General features: G+C 39.4%; 2 protein-coding genes, 1 long non-coding RNA gene and 1 other non-coding gene across 4 annotated transcripts; all 4 read right to left on the bottom strand.

Annotated features, from left to right (window-relative positions):
- Window positions 1-225: 225 nt before the first annotated feature.
- LOC120468787 (weak neurotoxin 6) lies at window positions 226-1,935 on the bottom strand. The gene is made up of 4 exons (XM_089123537.1): window positions 1,801-1,935; window positions 1,324-1,443; window positions 1,051-1,173; window positions 226-786 (listed from the first exon to the last, which is right to left on the bottom strand). The coding sequence occupies exons 1-4, from the start codon at window positions 1,847-1,849 to the stop codon at window positions 719-721; spliced, it is 360 nt and encodes a 119-aa protein (XP_088979663.1). The 5' UTR covers window positions 1,850-1,935; the 3' UTR covers window positions 226-718.
- Window positions 1,936-4,680: 2,745 nt separating this feature from the next.
- Window positions 4,681-5,917, bottom strand: LOC148970772 (urokinase plasminogen activator surface receptor-like). The gene is made up of 4 exons (XM_089123536.1): window positions 5,821-5,917; window positions 5,338-5,463; window positions 5,020-5,130; window positions 4,681-4,886 (listed from the first exon to the last, which is right to left on the bottom strand). Exons 1-4 carry the CDS (start codon window positions 5,900-5,902, stop codon window positions 4,696-4,698), a joined length of 510 nt encoding a protein of 169 aa, XP_088979662.1. The 5' UTR covers window positions 5,903-5,917; the 3' UTR covers window positions 4,681-4,695.
- A 1,940-nt stretch (window positions 5,918-7,857) lies between these two features.
- On the bottom strand, window positions 7,858-17,410 carry LOC120467077 (uncharacterized). The gene is made up of 2 exons (XR_016147864.1): window positions 17,182-17,410; window positions 7,858-16,463 (listed from the first exon to the last, which is right to left on the bottom strand). It is a non-coding gene; the product is annotated as an uncharacterized LOC120467077 (transcript).
- LOC120488056 (uncharacterized) lies at window positions 7,858-18,701 on the bottom strand. The gene is made up of 2 exons (XR_016147594.1): window positions 17,966-18,701; window positions 7,858-11,662 (listed from the first exon to the last, which is right to left on the bottom strand). It is a non-coding gene; the product is annotated as an uncharacterized LOC120488056 (long non-coding RNA).
- Between the last annotated feature and the right edge of the window lie 1,110 nt (window positions 18,702-19,811).

Raw genomic sequence — 19,811 nt, 5'->3', positions numbered from 1 at the left:
AAACGTAAGCCTAGGAGAAGCCTGCATATTGTTTTATATTATATAAAATAGTCTCAATGTAAACACATATTATAGGTGTACCATAGTGGTTCATAGTGGATAAGACAAAAATACGGATTGAAAAATGGATCCATGATGAACTCGTTCATTATATGAATTTTGAATTTTTTTTGAAATTTGGGAATTTTATTTAATGCTCATTGCTCAAAACTTTTCAAGATATGACACGACCCCCCTGTTGGGAACCGATACAGGGACATGATACATGTTAGATCACATGGACAATGCCACAGTCTCTCTGGATAAAAGCTAAATGTCTCCAATTCCCTGAGAGCGCAACTGAGAGCAGTATTATGTCTAAGCATTTCAACCTTTGACTTAAAACTTACAAGTTGAACATCCAAAAGAAACTGAAGATGGACACATTTCCAGTCACTCACAGAAATAACTGAGACATATAAACAGGTATGTACATCCTTTACTAGAGTATTTTAACACACTTTTTAAAAACAGTAAAATTTTTCTTTAATTCTTACATTCTATTTACTTTAAGCATAGGAAAAACATGTTAGTGCTGATGCAGTGTTTTGTACAATATTAATTTAATAAAGTAAATACTTTTAGTTCCTTAAACCAAAGAACATCAGTGCAACAAACGATCTTTATTTAGAAAAGTATAGCAATCCACATTCGCTGGTGTTTGTTGCAGAATCTGGACTCACTGAAACAGGAAGTTGAAGAGAAGAGGAGAGAAGAGCAGGAGGAAGCTTCCCTTGACCATTCCGTCTAAAAAACAAAGAAATTAGTATTAATTAATATAGTAATAATAATAATTATAATAACAGTTATTAATAAAATGGCATGTTTATTGTTAATCAATTTCATCACATTTTTTAAAAACAATAATTACTCTTTGAAGCACTTGACTAATTTTAATCGTGCTGTTCAAGTTTTACACTATTCTTTTTTTTTTATTTTGACTCTTGATATTGTATCTTATGAACAATCACTTGTGTGGATTAAATCAGAAAAGTCAAAAAATCCCAATACCTGCTGCATTGCAAAGGTCAGTGTCACAACACTGGACAGACAATGACCCTTCATCTATCTTTTGGGTCCCTGGTTTACATTGATCTGCACACGCTTTAGTGATGAACACCGTAGTTAAACCTGCTAGAAAAGACATAAACCACCATATAATAGGATAATAAAACAATTCCAAGATTTGCAGTAATGTGATAACATTGACAAGTACTTTCTCTCCAGCGGTACAATAAATTTCAGTAAATTATTATAGCAGATTTCCACATCATATGGACTTACCATCTGATTGTTCCACTTTACTGCTTGCACATATAGAAAATCCATCTTGACATGTCTCCACTTTTGCTTTACAGGAACCCGTCGAATCAGGCATGCATGAGTAACACTTAAGAGAATATCCTTAAAGACATAGAGAGATTTTGAGTTACCACTATACAGTATGTGTCCCAAATAATATTCAATAGCCTACACTCTAAAAAAAAAAAGGTTCTTCAGTGGTTCTTAAGGGGTTCTTTCCAGTTGTCATGGTGCTATATAGCACCACTACCATTTAAAGAACCTGTTAAGCCCAGTTTGGTTCTTCAGTGGTTCCTCAGTGGTTCTCTGTGGTGGTTAACACGCTCTATGGCACCTCTTATGGTTCTACATAGCACCATATGACAAAGATAAGTGGTTCCCATGATTACAAGCCAATGAACCACTTTTAGTGCCATTTAGCACCATTTGTTTTTAGAGTGTACTTTCTGTTTCTTGTACCTCCATTGATAAAAACGAAAAGAAGAACAACAGAAACTCGCAGATCCATCTCGTGTCAGCAGAATAAAATAACAATGTTTCCGTTCCTTTTATGTCTGTTCGATTGCAAGATGGGATAGTTGCAACATATGTCTTATGTTCATGTCAACATTAGGGTTTTCAAAATCCGAGAAATTCGGGTGGGTGCAACTGGGGTAGGTTGCCTATTGGTTGCCAGGTTGAGGTGACAAACCTTGAAATTGTATGTGTGGTGTGTGGATTGTGTGAATATAAAGCATTTAACACAATATCTGGCAACTGGTCAACATTAGACAAACATATTGGTCCGATTATTCATAGTTTGGGCCATTCAAATAACGGGAGTTTCCCGTGGGAGAAATAACTAACCGGGAGTGGTCTGGGAGATAGGGCTAAAAAACGGGAGAAACCCGGGAAAAATGTGTTGCCAGTATTAGCCTACACATGATCAGTTAGCACATCTTCTGAAAGAAAGCAGAAAGCAGCCACATATGACCAATGACAAATCCTTCTGCAAATAATTAATAACTAAACACATTTCTAATTAAAAAGTATATTTGGGGAGATTGTAGCCTACCATTGTGTGTTTGGTCAAAGTGCTTTTTCTGTTCGAGTTGTGGAACCTCACCCCCATATCCACACCCCCATTTGTCTGATGTAATGTAATTTTATATTGTTATGTAAACATGTACTTTTCTCTCTTTAGGGTGACTTTTACCATCTGTCATAGGGACTACAAATGAAAAATAGCCTTTTGGCTAATTCTGGCATTTTGACAGATATGTTTATTAATCTGCACTATCCCTGTAATAAATAAATAAATGTAACAAGCATTAATTTATTGACAGCCCAGCAAGCAATTATTTAGGTTCTTTGGCGCAGGCCCCGTCCGTAGTGCATAATCCGAGCATCTGCAAACTCAAACATGTGTATACCTCAATTTAACAATAGAATTTAGTAATAATTAATCAAATTAATTCCTTAAAAGTTAACCATTTAAAATGAGTAAAACGTATTAAAAAAAGAAAAAGTACATTTAAGTCACCATTATGGTGATTGGTGTTTGTTTTTGTTTTAAAATTATGGTTTTCTCCTTCAGTGATTCTGCTTGTTAACATCAGGTGTCTTCAATGTTGGCAATATAAAATAAAGAGTTCTTAAATAATCTTTGACGTCTGTCTGTTATTCCAATATTTTTGTTAAATTTTTTGGTGTAAACTTTACTCATTTCATATGGTTAACTTTTAAGGAATAATTTGATTAATTATTGCTCAATTCTAATTTGTTGAATTTAATTAATAATATTGTTTGTAATCTTTTGCCACAATTTTATTGATTAGATAAAGCATATTCATTTTTACAGTGTGGCTGGGCTTCCTCTGTTTGGAAATCATGTTTGATTGTTTTGTACAGCGTGCGTCTCCCTCAGACTGTAAATAAAGCTCAGCCGCACCAGATACACGTCAGCAGTGTCTTATGTCAGCAGCGTCACTGAACGTACACAACAGAACCGGAAGAATAGCCAATAAAGTCATCGTTTTTGTTATTTTTGGACCAAAATTTATTTTCGATGCTTCAAAACATTCTATAACTAACCCACTGATGTCACATGAACTACTTTGATGATGTTTTAAATCTTCCTGGAAGAACTAATGCTAAGGCTATACCATTCCCCTGAGAACAGGGAACTCGCACTGCATCGATGGCGCTTTGGGGAATGCCTATGTGTCATCAACGGAGTGCGTGTTCCCTTTCGAAAGGGAACATTGCTATTTGCCTCATAACCTTACAAGAATCCAACATTCACTTTCCACACAGTTACAACACTCACTTACACACAGATGATGTAAGCTTTCACAGAAGTATTATTAAATGTCAGTGTGTTGATTCTGATTAACATCCCCCAGCCAATTTAACTTTAGGGAAGACCCTACAACTCGCCTTCAGTGGATTTGTTACACCTGGCCAATCATGGGGTCAGTTGTAACGTTTGGCTTTGTCTGTTCATGTTTAAATTGTACATTAATTATCATATATACACGTGTTGCAGCAGTGTGGGTGGGTAGCTGACAGATTTGGGTATATTGTATTAAAATTTTGACTTTAAAATGCATATAGTCTTTGAGAAACTCAATGAAATGCAAAAAGTGTTGCAACCATCCCCACTCTCTCTCTCTCTCCCTACAAAAGATAATCTATGAATTAAATAGTTAATTTTAAATTAAATAGTTTTAGTATTTTACATTACTGACTCTGAGAAAGTCAAGCTCTGTGTGTGAAGAAGTCAGAATTGTGAGAAAATTCATATTTTATAACTTGCGATTGTGACTTTGTATATCGCGTATGAGATAAAAAGATGTAAACTCGCAATTGCAAAGAAAGAAAGTCAGGGATATTGCCAGGTGTGAACTCTACGTATAGGTTTTCATCAAAATGAATGAATAAAAAGACACAGGAAGTGGATTTGTGGCAATGTTTATTCATTGGAACAAAATAAAGACATTGTTTGCATGAAAAACCTGCTCACCCCTGTTATCAACGACAACGGCTTAAAGAAAAGCCCTAACAATTATTATTTAAATTTATTGCTATTTATGGTCAAATATCAACACTCAAACAAAAACTGAGTTGTTTACAAAAAATGTTAATTGCACAATGTGCATGAGGTGAAATGATAGACAAAAGTGCATATTGTTGGAGTTAATAAAGTAATCAATCAATCAATCAACCAATCAATCAAGTATTTGTGAAGTGTTAGTGCTAATTATCTGATTATTTCTGTTGTTGCTTTTGTGATCTTTAACTGAGCAGGAAAATCCTGATATTGAGATTGCAATTATTGTTTTACAAACTGTTGTATGTGAAGACCTGCTGTATTCAGTGCATCAGGAAGTATGAGAGCAGAGAAAAGCAGAGGATCAGGACGCTCTGGATGACACTCTGAGACCCGTTACACAGGTTCCCCTCACAACACGAGATGCCCTCGACATTACTAACTGATGTTGTGGCGTCACAAATAGATTTAGACACACAGCCTTTTACAACCAATGTCTGGCCTCCAAAAGTCCCTGATGAAACGAAAGAAAACAAAGGTTGATTTAGTCTAAGCTGGACATTGATACATGTGATCTGTGTCAAAATCCTTAAAGTGCAAGATGGAAAAACAAAATGAATGATGATATTCTTTTAACAGATTCTCACCTGTTGCTTTAATGCAGCGATCTTCAGTCCCTGAACAGCTCGTTATGTTTAAGCAGCTGTGCTCGTCACAATAGAAACATTGCTTTCCATTGGGGACATTAGAGCTGAGATCTACATCAGGAGGAAAACAAGTGTTCTTTCATTTTGTTTTGTTTTTGTTACAAAATGGGACAACAATCCTTTAGAGGTTCCATTTAATCAATTCCTGACAGAAAATCAATCTACCCAGCTTTTTTTTTTCTTGATTGATTTCATATGGAGGTAAAATGAGTGTTGACTTTAAAGAAGATTTTGCACATGAACATTGAAGCACAATACCTGGAGCATCTTTGGCATTACAAAGGTCTGTGTCACAGCATAATGAAGACATCTTTAAAACACCGAGGTTCATGGACCCATTTTGACAGTCAACAGCACAACTTTTGACACTAGAAGTGATGTCACCTAAAAATTTAAAGACTGGTTCAACTTCACATTATTTTGATGAAAACAATCATTCATGAATGCTCAGAAGTAGAAAGTTACAGTGAGTTAAAAAAAGAAACACATGTGTGCAAAACAATGCATTGATATTTCAAATCATTTTATTGTTAATGCAAACTCTGTTGATAGCAAAGAAAACAAACTACACAAATTAAATACAAAAATTAAATAGCAGAAACATAAATTAGTGAATTTGTAAATTCCATCAATGTTATGTGAGAAATACCATTTACACTGTCACAGGACCAGTAAATTATGGCAGAATCTTCATCAGTCAGAACAAGTGACAGTACAATTCAAAAACAACAACGGACTTACCGATTTGTGTCACAGCTGTTGAACACTTGGATAATCCACTGGGACAAGTCAACGGTTGTACACAAGAATCCGTCAGACCCATGCACGCATAACATTTGAGAGATGTGGTGAGATCTGGTATTACCTCAGCCCTGAAGAGCGCCTGGTATCGAAGTGGCCAGGTGCCTTTTGCTGTCAGGTCAGAATTTCTGGATAAACGTTCCCTATAGCTCATTTAACCTATACCAGTGAATCTAGGTGTATCCCTACACTCATGTGAACCAATACAGTATTACTAGCAACAACCATCAATGCAATTCATACTCACCCTCCGTGGAGATGCTTCCGTGGAGTCCTGGTGACCTCTTGCTCTCGCAAGGGTAGCTTTAATGCTCTTACTATTGCTTATAGAACTGGTATTGTGACCCGAGGCAAAGAACTATTCAACTTTTATCTTTATAAAATGAAAATTTATTTATACAAACGATAATAACACTGGTTACACAATGATTGTTAATAGTAGCAACAAAAGAAAAGGTTACAGATTATAATACCTCAGTTTCTCCCAACTTAACAGGTCAGTCCTGTATAAGTGGTTCAGTCACAAAGTTTTTCTTAACATACACAGTTCAAGTATTAAATGAATAACTAACCTTGTCCTTCTATGAGCAGGTTAAGTTAACATCATACAGCTAAGCAGTTAAAGCAATATATGTTCCAGCAAGCTGGACTGAAGAATGATTACCTTCAGGGATGCACGCAAAAATCTTCTAGCAAGATGCAACAACTAACACTGAGAAAGCAGCCTTATTTATACTGGCTGTGTGACACAATCTCTCACACCATCTGGGTTTTTCCATACACTTGCAACACAATAGTAACGGATACACTTGCAACACAATAGTCATGCGACTCTTAGTTCCTCCTTTAAGATTCGCTGAGCAGGCATTGCGTGTGCATTCTTTCTCCCCTTCCGAGTCTTGGGTTCTCTGGTCCTTCTTGAATGTGTACATGCATATAAATTCATATGTGTTTTTGTAAGTTCATTAAAATCAAAACTCTGCGGTACACCCCCTCTTGAAGTCACAAAAACACGCTTAATAAAATCCCTCGGATAAATGACATCAAGTTCATCAAGTTTAACCTTATAAACATAGACAGTGGGCACCACAAAATCCAAACAACACTCATAAAACCTATATCTTAACTCAGACTCTCTTTGGAAGAAGCCAATTATCAGCCTTCCGTACTGTGCCAACAGACAGCCCATCGTTTGTCGATACCAACGCCGGTCCACCGGCATCCACCGGAATGAGTCCTTTACTCTTGGGGCCTGGTCCATTGTCACCAGATCTGCCAGGGCCAAGGCCAGTTCGCTTCCCCTGGCTGCTATGCCCTCGTTCAGCACTCTTGGTTCCCATCGAACCTGTGTCAGACGCTCCAGGCAGATCTATATTGGGATCAAGGACAAGCACACAGACAATTCGGCCATTAATACGCGCCTGTCTTGTGCAAAAGCCAAGGACTTCCTTGTGTCTTCTTGGATAGGTCTGAATGTTAACACAGCAGGTATTCTGAAATATTTGCTCCCCCAGACTAAACAAACGTTCAAATCCATCATCTAATTCGATGACTTTCCATTTCATGTCAAGGAAAAATCTCATTTCCCCATATGTAAAATTATGAGTGTTGCCCGGACCTCCATTCTGCGTCCCATGCCTGTCAAAGCAAATGCGAGACATTTGTCTCATGCTAATACCCAGTTTCATCACACATACTGGACAATAAACTCTAACGTCCTTACACTCTTGTTTATATGCTTCAATTCTCATACTATAACTCTTGAACACATCAAAACATTCTTCACAAATTAAAAAATGCCCAAGTTGCGTCGCCCTCCTCCAGTCAGCAGGGACCTATAGTATGATAACATACAGTAAATAAACCATGTCATGAATGAGGTAGCTCAAACAAAAATACCAACATTATATAAAAAACAAAAACAAAAACAAAATTCGTTCCTTCAACCCCAAATAAACCAAACGAACTTTCCAAGTGTTTTTCTTTTTTCTTTGTCTTCTCAACAATGACCCCGTCAATCAAACTGTCATTGGTCAGTTGCTGCCCCCCAGGGGGCCCTTCCTGAACGCAGCAACCCCATGACTTGACTGGTCACCATAAATTAAAATCTCCAAATACATCACCCTATTCATACATGAAATGATGTAGTTCAAGAGAAAATGAAAACATTGTTAACAAAACAAAATTGCTTTTCATTTCGAAAGAAACAAACTAAATCCAGACCTTTTTAGAAAACAATTTGTAAACTCAACAAATTGGCGAACTTAACATGGTCCGTTAGTGACAATAATCGGGTTTTTTTTTTTTTCTTCCCGTCACTGTTCTATTGATCAATATATTTCCAAAATTATTGAAATAAAAATCAACATGAAAACAATTTGTGACAAAAACAAAACAAACAAAACAAAAGAATAACAACCAGCAAGTGCTCTTTTTTTTTTTTTTTTTTTTTTTTTTTTTCGGCACTGTCAAAGTTATTCAGGTTCGTTTTTTCTTCTTTTTTTTTTCATCCACAAATAATGCAATCAGTTCGACAATTGTCAATCATCTTCCACATATAGCTACAATCATTAATGCCAACCAGAATGGCTAACATGAATAGCTTCGGCTCGTTCACTTGTCTTGAACTGCCAGCAATAAGTAAAACCAAAAAATAAAGAACAGCCAATTTTTTCACTAAAGGCTTTAAAACGGTATTTCTTCTATAGCTTAAGATAATCAAAAATACGTATGTGATGAGCGCAAGCCCCACACCTACGTATTTGACCCAAATTAATTCAACGTAGCATTTTGTGAAATTGTACATAGTTATAGCTATGGAAAAAAACATAACTGCAACAATTCCCTTTTTTCCAAACAATTTAACATATCTCGCACTTCTCAGCAGCTGAGACACTAGAATTAGCACTAATGAAATATCGTCCAAAAAGTTATAAAGGCCAAGGCTCAAAAACATCAATACTACTTGCTCCGGCATTCTTTGACTTAATATTCCGGATATCCAATATACAATCAACCATAAATTTATGGAAACTATACTCACAATTTCTTTTGGTCTGTCAATGCAATGCCTTGTAGTATTGCTGTAATTGCCTGCCATTTAGTCTACTGCTGCTGTTGCGAATAGAAGAAAGTTAGAGAGAGTGATGATAGCCTCCTTGTCCGCCACCAACTGAGTGATCCGTAACCTTGTCCGCTCGTTTAGACACTTCGCAATCCCTGTCACTGCGAGGCCTGCACTTCCGTCCCCTATTTGGTCATAAGAGGAACTAGAGCCTCTGTGTCCTCTGTCGAGTCAGGCAATTTCGACAGTTTCCTGCAGACCGGCCCCAATTTCGAAAGTTTAACGAACAGGACCACCATGACTATTATTCCTATAACAATAGCCAGGCAGATTATGGCAATCTTTACGTGAAACCAAGATTGCACTATTAGGTCCCACACGGAGACAGCGAGTTCTTTAATGTTATCCAACCACCCATAGAATAGCCTTCTTCTGCACTTTCCAATATACAGTAAAAATATCGCCCCTATTTGGCTTAATCAATTGAGATTCGAAGTCCCAAAAAAAACAAATACCCCGGCCCCATGGACAGGCCCCCAAGGTAGACATCCACCGGGTCAAAAAAGCCACGTAATTCCTCGGCGCTATTTAACAGAGCGGAAAAAGCGCATTTTTTCATTACCTGATTTCGCGCAATCATCATCAAAGGAGCTGCACCGGTTATCGAGCTTATATCAACCGCTCCACTTATACTGCCAACCCGATCTGCGCCAATCACCTTGAAATTCTTGAAAGTACAAAAAACATGTTCATCTTCATGCATCCACGTAATGTTAGGACTAAACCTATTGCCTGGGGTTTTAATTTTCCATGAATTAAACATTTCCGTGTCACAACATTGCTCTTTCGCCGGTATCCACAAATACTTAACCTCATCCCAATGCCTGTACACAAATTTTCCCAAACCCATGTTCCAGACATTTGACCGTTTCCTTACCTCATCACGGTCATGGTCCTCAAGCCTCAGACTATGTCTCGCGAATGAGCCACTGACTTAGATATCGAATTTGGGTGAGGCCATCAGAATTTTTATAGTCAGTATTCGTGACACCTCGCCTTTCCGATGGTTTCAACATCGGCAAATAATATTTACTACTCCAAAAACCATGCGCTAAAGTTCTGGTTTGCAACCCTAAGGTTCTATTCCCTCTTGCCCACACAATCGGGAATATACTCTTATTAACCGGATGATTATGGAATGACCTCCAGCTTACAGTTCGCGTTGTCGTCTTATCCAGTCCCATTACCACTGGAAAAACATCCCACACCCTATACATAAGGTTAGAAAGTCCAATCCATCTCAAAGTCCCCTTGTTAACAGCATCACTATGGTTTGCCCAAATACCTTGATTTCTATGTGTACTCCTATGAACTCCATCCCAGCCCATACAGTACAGGGTAAGCGCAGACCTGTATTACGGATTGGTCACATAACTCAAGATATAATACATAATGCCCGAGTAATTCGCCAGTTCTATCGACAAACCTGGTCTGGGCGCATACTCTAGGGTCAGAGGATGCAACCTTTTTGCCCCTACCCCATTCGCCCACAAGGCGGCGTTGATCGTCCACGTATCGCGCCTACTCTCTCTTTCCACCATGTCATTACTCGGATCCTGCAACATCATCCAATCATGCCACAGGTTAATAATATCTTTACTGTGCTTCTCAAATTCCTTATAGTCCCATTTAGAGGTGCTATTTAGATAACACACCCATGCGGTCGTCTTACCATAATCCGTTCTGCAATGCTGGTCAATGTTGTACCAAAACTGATTTTCCGGTTTACTACTTACAAATTTGTTCTTGGTCAACAACGGGCACTCACTGCGTCTCTCACACATCCCTATCGGCATGACCAAGTGTTCGCACGTTACCCAGTTTAACTCATCATAGGCCGGCTTAGGTTTATTTTTATAAACCCCGACAATTAAAACGTGCGGATTTAGGCCCTTGGGCCAATAACTTTGCTGCACTGGGTCCAAATTATCTTCATTATTCCATGTTTGGTCCTTGATCTGATAATTCGCCCCCTCTGGGGCAGATCTACCGCTACGTCTTTTATCTGCTGGAACTTTATCAATTTCAATCTTTATCGACTGATCCTCAACAGTTTTACCCAACCATTTATTACTGTGCCCCGTAACAATTTCCTTGGTCAGACAATCCCAATGCTGCACCCCAGTTATCTGGAGAACAGGACTATTCCATATTTTGTACACATGCTTACTAAACGTCAAATTAGTGATATTCGTGAGATTGTACTGTAGGCCCCTTAGCTTTACGTGCGTCTGATTATGACCGTCAAGAATATTCCATCTCAACCTGGTACTATTCTTAATTACTTTACCCCCGTAGAGAGCTGGCCCCTTCGTAGCACTTATTTTCCGAGCCCCTGTACAGTTCCAAAATGATTTATCTATATTTTCTATCATTCCTTTAAACATGTCCCTCATCATTTTCGAGCCATATTTCACCCCACCAATATTCGCTGTTTGCTTATAGCATATTTTTAACACTAATTTCTCAACCACAGAGCAGGAGGATACGCTAACCACTTCTGTCTCGTTATCTCCTGATAATCCAAGACCCAATATTAACAATGCTATTCCCCGCATAGTCAGCGCTGACAACAGGCCGATTCTCAAACTGCTTTGCTTCCTCCGCAGCTTTAGATACTTCCTCTCCAGATGTATCCGCTGTTTCGCCATCCTGCTTCTGTAAAACACACAACAGACACAGAGACATATATCAACCTAAACTTTCCCTAGCCTTTGCCTAATCCAGATTGTCATTCTGCTCAGTGAGCTGGGCTTTGTTATGCTTGATCTGATAAGTTTGACCCCTTCTATTGACTTTCCTACTCCGAGAAAGTCGATGTAGTTGTCAAATGGACCTGGAACTGCTATAGTTCACTTCTGTTGTCCGGGCCAATTTAAACTTTCACTCACTCTGTCCCTACAAAAGTCTGTTGTAATCTAGCTCTTACAGTCAGAGAAGTTCCCCTGACATAAAGGCTATATTCTCTGGGCATATACGTAAATTGGATATTCTTCCTGAAAAGACATTTCCTCCAACAAGTTAGTCATCATATCATGCATTCTTGCTTCTTTATATACCCCCTTGATTTTATAACTAATCAAGTGCTCCTTCTCTTACAGTGGGTCCCTTACGACCTTCTTCCAGAGGTCTAGGTCACTGTCTCTGGCCAGTGTTTTATCTAACACCCCACCTTTCACTAACGGATCTGAATCCCTTAGAACCGGTCCCCCCGAACACAGCAATCTTTCCCACAAGAAGGCTTTCTCTGTGTTATTGGCTAAGGCCAGCGGATTCACGTCCCATTCCGTCATGATTATGTCCTTGGCTAAACATCCTAAGCTTGTTTCGCTCTTTCTAGTTTGCCAGACACCCTTGAAACTGGTTACCTGTAACCATCGTTTCTTAAGCAGCAGCTTGCATCTCTCACATCTCGCAAGCTCACCTAGGTCATTTAATGTACACTTACATTCTTGACCTCGTAGATTGTGCTTCAATCTACAGTCGGTACAGGTCTAACATCCACCAGTACCTATGGCCAGTTCATACTGCCATACACTTCATAGCTGCCTTTGCGTTCGACAGCTTCCGCATACAGTAACGTCTCCCATCGCACATGCCCCCATGGACCTATCTGTGCGGAACCATTTGGGCAAAATTGTCAGCTGAGCTCTCAGCCACGCCTGACTTTCCCGTATCTCTCTCGGCCCCTCCCAGAGCAGGCTGCAAACTTCCTGTTTGCTACAGAACACACAGTCAATAGGCTTTTCCCTAACTGACGGAGTTCCCTCCCGACAGTCTTTATGCCATGTTTTAACTAAGAATGAATCACTAAAATCTTTACACACTACAAATAGGCCTTCCGCTGGACCCTTTATGCCCTGTTGGAAGGATACTTTTGCTGTGATGATTTTATTCATAATCTTATTGACAATCATTTACTCCCCACCAGTTTTTTGATTGACCAAACCCTGTTCGCTTCCCGCCGAACAGTGGTATTGGAGGTTAACTCAACTACCTTATCTTCAGTTCCCGTTTTAGCCCTAAACCTCTTGTCTTTGCGTTTGAGTAAGATGTAAACTGTCTGTCCTACCTTAAACGTTTCTTTGCTTTATATTTATTGGTTCGGGCTTTTGGTTAGGTTTATCAACCCTGTAATTTGGTATAAAGCGTACAGATATTAACTATCGAATCCCATTCGCCTAAGCTTTGATTCTTTACAAAGAATTCTTTCACACTACGAACGGCATGCTCTGCTATGCCAGCCACGCTTAACTGCTTTGACTAAGGTTGATCCATTTTTGTTACAAAATGTTTGTTACCTCACTTCCAGTTAAATTATGCGCGTTGTCCCCACGGACTCTCGCGGGCTTCCCCCGATATTTAATCCCCTCTTTAAGGCTATTATCAACTACCGCGCTGTTCGCCTGTGGACACGGATAAATGGATATGTTTGTTTGAAATTTGGTACAATTGACCATTAACACTAAGAAGTGGACATTCCTCTTTTTAGTTTTAGGTAACAATGGTCCGGCAAAATCTGCACCCATTTCTTCATGTTCCCTTACATTTTTCATATGTCCAAAATCCTGATGTACACTAGACATCACCTTCCTGCCATCAGGACACTTTAGTTTAATTTTCTGATAAATTTCCATGCATTTCCATGTGGTCTTTACATTTTATAAATGCAGCCCCAGCTGCCCACAATATTTTGCAACATACGTCGTGGACGGATGATTAAGCTTATCGTGTAGCTCTTGGAGCAGGTTCCCCTCACTCTCTTTAATAATTGCCCTCACGCGCACATACTGATCCACTTCCCTGTTTCCTACAGCTGCTGGAGTTTTCTGGACCGTATGACTGGACTGGTGCAACACTCTCGGTTGTACCACCTTGGCACATTCACTAATGATTTTCCACAATTCCACCTGTGCCAGTGGTTTGCCTTTAGCATTATAAAAATTATTCTGTTCCCATGTGGATAGGTTTTGAACAATGCCCAAATACACGTATTCACTATCGGTGACTAATACGCATTTTTTACGGTTGTTGTCCCTCATGTGCATTATTGCCTTCGCAACCGCTGTAACCTCAGCTTCTTGCGCACTTTTGTCATTATTTAATCTGCCCTTTTCTTTGTGAATAATTTTCCCTTTCAACTTGACCATAAATCCCCACCAGGTTTCTCCCTTCTCCGAACTACCGTCCGTGAAGTAGCAAATCTGTTCCGGATCTATTATGGTCTTTCTGTCCTTTTTCGGACTTTTCTCATTTCTAAACTCAAATTGGTTATCATTAATTATTTTTATCCACTTCGACCAGGTAAAAACATGCACGCGCTTATTCTCATTGATCAAGTTTTTTTGCTTCCCTTGCTAAGAGGTCGATCCCTTCCCCTTTAGCAACTATAATAATTAGTTTTTTCGGCCGCCAACGCCTTAATGGCGAGCAGATTCTTAGCAATTGTGACTAGAATATCAGCAGGTGACATATTCACATGCTTCTTATGGTTAGCTGGTTTCTCGTGCGAAATGAACATAACCGGAGATTTTGAATCCCCTTCGTTATATAATATCAATTCCATTTTCTCGGGTCTATTGTCAATCTTAACCCTGAGGTTTTTATCAGGGTTTCTCCTGACAATCCGCCCCGAAGCCCAGGCCATGTCAATTATGCCACATTTGATATTTTCCAGTCTCTCATCCTAATTAAAGCCATTTCCTGCCATAGATTTATACAGTATTTTTGCTTTAGCACTGTATCCTGGAATTAAATCTCTCACAAAATTGTAATCTGTTAATTTAAGTCTTTTTAATCCTTTAACCTCATCAATTTTAATTGTAATCTTCAGGCCCTGCCACTGTCTCAAGCTTGTGATTCGTTCCTTTTTTAACTCTTCTAGTTACCCTTATTTCTATGTAGACGGCTCTATTAAGCGGGCACTGTCTCTGTGGCGCAGGGATTCCGCCTAATATTGTGTACTCATATTTCTTGTGTAACTTTCCACAATCATTATTGCTCTTTGCGCAGTTATTCTTATATTTTTCTAATAACTCTCTCAATTCGTCTTTAGGTAGAGTCTGTTTTACGACTCTATTTATCTCATACTCCGAGTCGACCTTTTTCATCCATCTGATTCGTTTATCATTATCAAGATTTTTATCGTGCATTTCCTTAACGTAAATGCCATCTATAATACTCATTAAAATTGAACTGTCCACTATACAGTGTAATCCTTCCCAGCGGTACCTACCTCTGGATCATGGTTTCATTTCATTGCTTAAACCATACACTCTGTGCTGCCCATCTACATTCACAGCCCCAGGAGGCCATTCGGTTATTGAGGTGACCCCGACGGTGATGGTCGTTTTTCCTGGAGCTTTATCGTCCTATATTTCTGTATTTCTAGCTGACTTGTTGGATCTGACTGCTCGAGCTCGCTCTGGTTTCAGTTCCTCTTTTTTGTTCCGTTTTCTTATCTGTGCTTTCATCTGACATGCTGTTTGGGTTTCTGATACACAGGATTAGTTGAGGGTTCTTTTCCGCTTGTCTTTATTCATACAGCATTATTTATTCTATATTTCTCGCTGGTTTAAAGCTAGCTTTTGGTTTTATCCTGTCCCCCTCTTGCAGTCTACTCCTGCCTGGGTATGATCTCTTCCCTTATTCGATTAGTATTTCTGCCATACCTTACTGCGAATTTGGACATTTCAGGCCAATCAGTTTCTGACCCTCCACGAGCTATTTCTTTACACCCCGGCAATTCTGCGGCCAGCTTTTTCAATGGTGCTAACACTTTGGTTTCAGTCCACCCTTTGTCAGCTTTTTCAGAGCGATAAGCCCACAGTCCTGTGGTTCTTAACATCTCTAACTCCTCTCTTAATTCTGCTTTGTTATCTTTCCCTATCACATGAACGTAATGTGATTCTATAGTTTGTAATTTCAACACTATCCCTGTATGATGTCGAATCCTTTTGCTCTACTAGGCCAGTAGGTGCATTTAGCATTTTTCCTAAATCTGCTACCATTTTCGCCTTTTTCATGTTATCTTTTACCCCTTGAAATCACATGTTTTGCAATAACTGGATTGCAGAAACTCTGTCGCCTTTGGCTTGTCTCGGTGGTCCCCGCCTAGGCTTCAGACTAACGTCTTCCTCATTTCTATCTGACTTCCTCTTTTCCCTTCTTTGTCTTGCCAGAGCCGCGGTGAGAGATAAATCTACTTCTTGTTTCAAGGGCAATAACTTTTCTTCACCCCCGCAATCCCCCTCCGTGTCAGAGGTCAAATAGTCATACTCGGACTGCGAGTCTGAAGATTCCTCTTCATATTTTACAACTTGCCTATGTGTTTCCCTACCACGGGATTTTTCGAAGCTTTCCCTGGCAACTATTTTAGTGGAGCAATCTCTCTGTTGTGCTTTTTCCTTGCTTCTCTGAGCTTTACTTCTATTAGGTGCTGGCTCCCTACATTGCCTTTCTCATTTTTTTTATGTCATTAATTGTCGGTTCGTGTTCTTCTTTTTCATTTTCATCTAATAACACGTAACATAATGCCTCTTGCATACAATTTAATTGTTCTGCCAGCATGTCTATTTTCGCCTTGGAACTAGTTCCTGGCATGTCCAAGATTTCATCTGGGGTTGGTCCTACGGCCAGTTTGACTATTTTTTGCTGCACCTCTGTAAGCGATGCCCACTGTGGGTCCTGCGGATCGAACACTAAGCCCGGGCAGGTTAGAAATGTTCTACCCCCGAGGTTTTCATGGTCCCTTTGTACCGAGCCACTTCGCCCCTCACACGATTGGCTCTTTGATCGCTTGTAATTAACTTTCTTTCGTTTAGGTAACATTTCATCCTCGCTATAGCCCGTACTCGAACTATCACTTGAATCTTCCTGACCCAGTTTTCCATATTTATCTTTTTTCTCGGTGGAAGTCTGACTCGGCCTAAACGCAGATTTTTTCCTTTCCCATGTTTCTTCTTCCCATTTTGAGGGAGAGAAACCGGTGATAAAGTTCGTATGTTTTACAATTGCCCCTGACTCTGTCGCTGCTTGTGCATCTGCCCTATCTAGGCGGTTGTAAATGCACTCGGCTGTTTCCTCCCTGTCAGTATGTACTGAGAGGGACGGAGATCCAGCGGAGCCTCTAGCTCTTTGATCTGGGATCCCGCCTCTAGTTACCTGTATCTCTTTACCTGGAACTATCGGTATGGAGACATCATGGTCCCCTACTTCTACAGTGATCTTGTCACTTCGAGTTTGTTCGCCGACGGTTTGGACTAACCTTCTTAATCCGTCAACGGTAGGCGTATACAAAGCACACTCGGTAGCTATGAGTTCCTCAGTTTCTTTTAGCCCTGCGTCTTTCAAGCGCTTGCTAAATTTATCTGGTGGGAGTAAAGCAGTATGAGTTATCTTGTCCATGACTGTGTGTCTGCCTTTCGAGAGTTCTGGTAATTATCCTTCTTCGAGGTTATATATATTGGGTACTCGTGTGGTCCCACTGCGCAGTCCTCTGGATCAATTACCCCGTTTTAGTGCTTAACCATATAATTTATCTCTCAGGCGTCCCTGAAGATTTTTTTTACAGTTAATACGAGGAAGCACCCTCTCAGTAACTTCCTCTTTGCACTAAGGAGACACAGTTACTCTCTGTAACCCTCTCCTTCAACTCTGGAGACACTGTTTAGCGGATTTTGATGGTGTTTTAATAATTATTGTTCACTCGGATTCAAATTATTAAATTAATAATAATATATCCCGGACGAGCCCCCATGTGGTGAGATCTGGTATTACCTCAGCCCTGAAGAGCGCCTGGTATCGAAGTGGCCAGGTGCCTTTTGCTGTCAGGTCAGAATTTCTGGATAAACGTTCCCTATAGCTCATTTAACCTATACCAGTGAATCTAGGTGTATCCCTACACTCATGTGAACCAATACAGTATTACTAGCAACAACCATCAATGCAATTCATACTCACCCTCCGTGGAGATGCTTCCGTGGAGTCCTGGTGACCTCTTGCTCTCGCAAGGGTAGCTTTAATGCTCTTACTATTGCTTATAGAACTGGTATTGTGACCCGAGGCAAAGAACTATTCAACTTTTATCTTTATAAAATGAAAATTTATTTATACAAACGATAATAACACTGGTTACACAATGATTGTTAATAGTAGCAACAAAAGAAAAGGTTACAGATTATAATACCTCAGTTTCTCCCAACTTAACAGGTCAGTCCTGTATAAGTGGTTCAGTCACAAAGTTTTTCTTAACATACACAGTTCAAGTATTAAATGAATAACTAACCTTGTCCTTCTATGAGCAGGTTAAGTTAACATCATACAGCTAAGCAGTTAAAGCAATATATGTTCCAGCAAGCTGGACTGAAGAATGATTACCTTCAGGGATGCACGCAAAAATCTTCTAGCAAGATGCAACAACTAACACTGAGAAAGCAGCCTTATTTATACTGGCTGTGTGACACAATCTCTCACACCATCTGGGTTTTTCCATACACTTGCAACACAATAGTAACGGATACACTTGCAACACAATAGTCATGCGACTCTTAGTTCCTCCTTTAAGATTCGCTGAGCAGGCATTGCGTGTGCATTCTTTCTCCCCTTCCGAGTCTTGGGTTCTCTGGTCCTTCTTGAATGTGTACATGCATATAAATTCATATGTGTTTTTGTAAGTTCATTAAAATCAAAACTCTGCGGTACAGAGAGTGTCCTTTAGTAATAAAACAGAGAGACAGTAAGAGACATGAGTAATTGGTATTTGTACACCATAATAATTCAAGCAATTTCTCTTTGTACCTGCTGTGAAAAAAGTGAACAGGGAAAAAACTAAGATTTGCAGATCCATCTTTGATCAGGAGGAGAATAAAATAATGTGTCTGTTTCAGTGCCATTTTATAGCTTCTCAGAGGGGGAGGATCTTCATGAGAGAATTATATTTTAAAGGTGACATCTTAAAAATCTGACTTTTTCCATGTTTAAGTGCATCTACCAACCCAGAAAACAGGAAAAGTGAAACCCAGGAACTTTGTTTTGGTAAGCCTTTCTCTGCAAGCATGTCAAAAATAAGCCAATCAGATTTCGCTCCCCTTTCTGATGTAGGAAGGGGATCTTATTATAATATTACCGCCCCTTAATACGCACGTTTCCACCCAGGGCGCCACCATTTGGTTTTCGCAAGCGACAACAGTGTGACCAGTTCTAACGCAATGGCAAAAGTTCGAGCAAAGCATGCAAACTGTTCTGTCGTTGGCTGTAGCAACAGACGAGCATTGATCACCTATGTGTAGAGTTACGATAGTCACTGTGTCAGATTACAAGATTTTGACCCGTAAAATCTTGTCGTGCTGTGGACCAGTCACACGTACCGAATCTTCAGATCCAGTCTGCAAAACTACAAGCACGTTACACTTTAAACTCAGTTTGCTATTGTAACACAGTTCTCTACATTACTTTCAAAACTAACAGCTCTTTTGTCTCATTCAGGAAACTCTGAATTTAAATCCCACACTCATTTACTGATGACCTACACCTAATGATCATATGTGAAAACACTTATACATAAATATCTAACTTATCAAAACTCAGTGTTTTGAGAAAGAAAGAAAATTAGAATAAATTTCTGTTTATAGTGTAAATATAAATACACAGATTACACACACACACACACACACACACACACACACACACAAAGCATTTTAGAAAAAAAAAGTTGATTTCTGACTTGGCTTGTATTCATATTCCGTGTGTGTGTTTGTATATGCAGGGTGATAACTGGTAAAGTGGGACAGTGGGTAAAGTGGAACAG

This window comes from Pimephales promelas, chromosome 19 (assembly GCF_988280905.1).
Source record: "Pimephales promelas chromosome 19, fPimPro1.hap1.1, whole genome shotgun sequence".
Classification (NCBI taxonomy): domain Eukaryota; kingdom Metazoa; phylum Chordata; class Actinopteri; order Cypriniformes; family Leuciscidae; genus Pimephales; species Pimephales promelas.
Note: the sequence above shows the minus strand (reverse complement) of the source record. Positions and strands in the feature narration are given on the sequence as shown.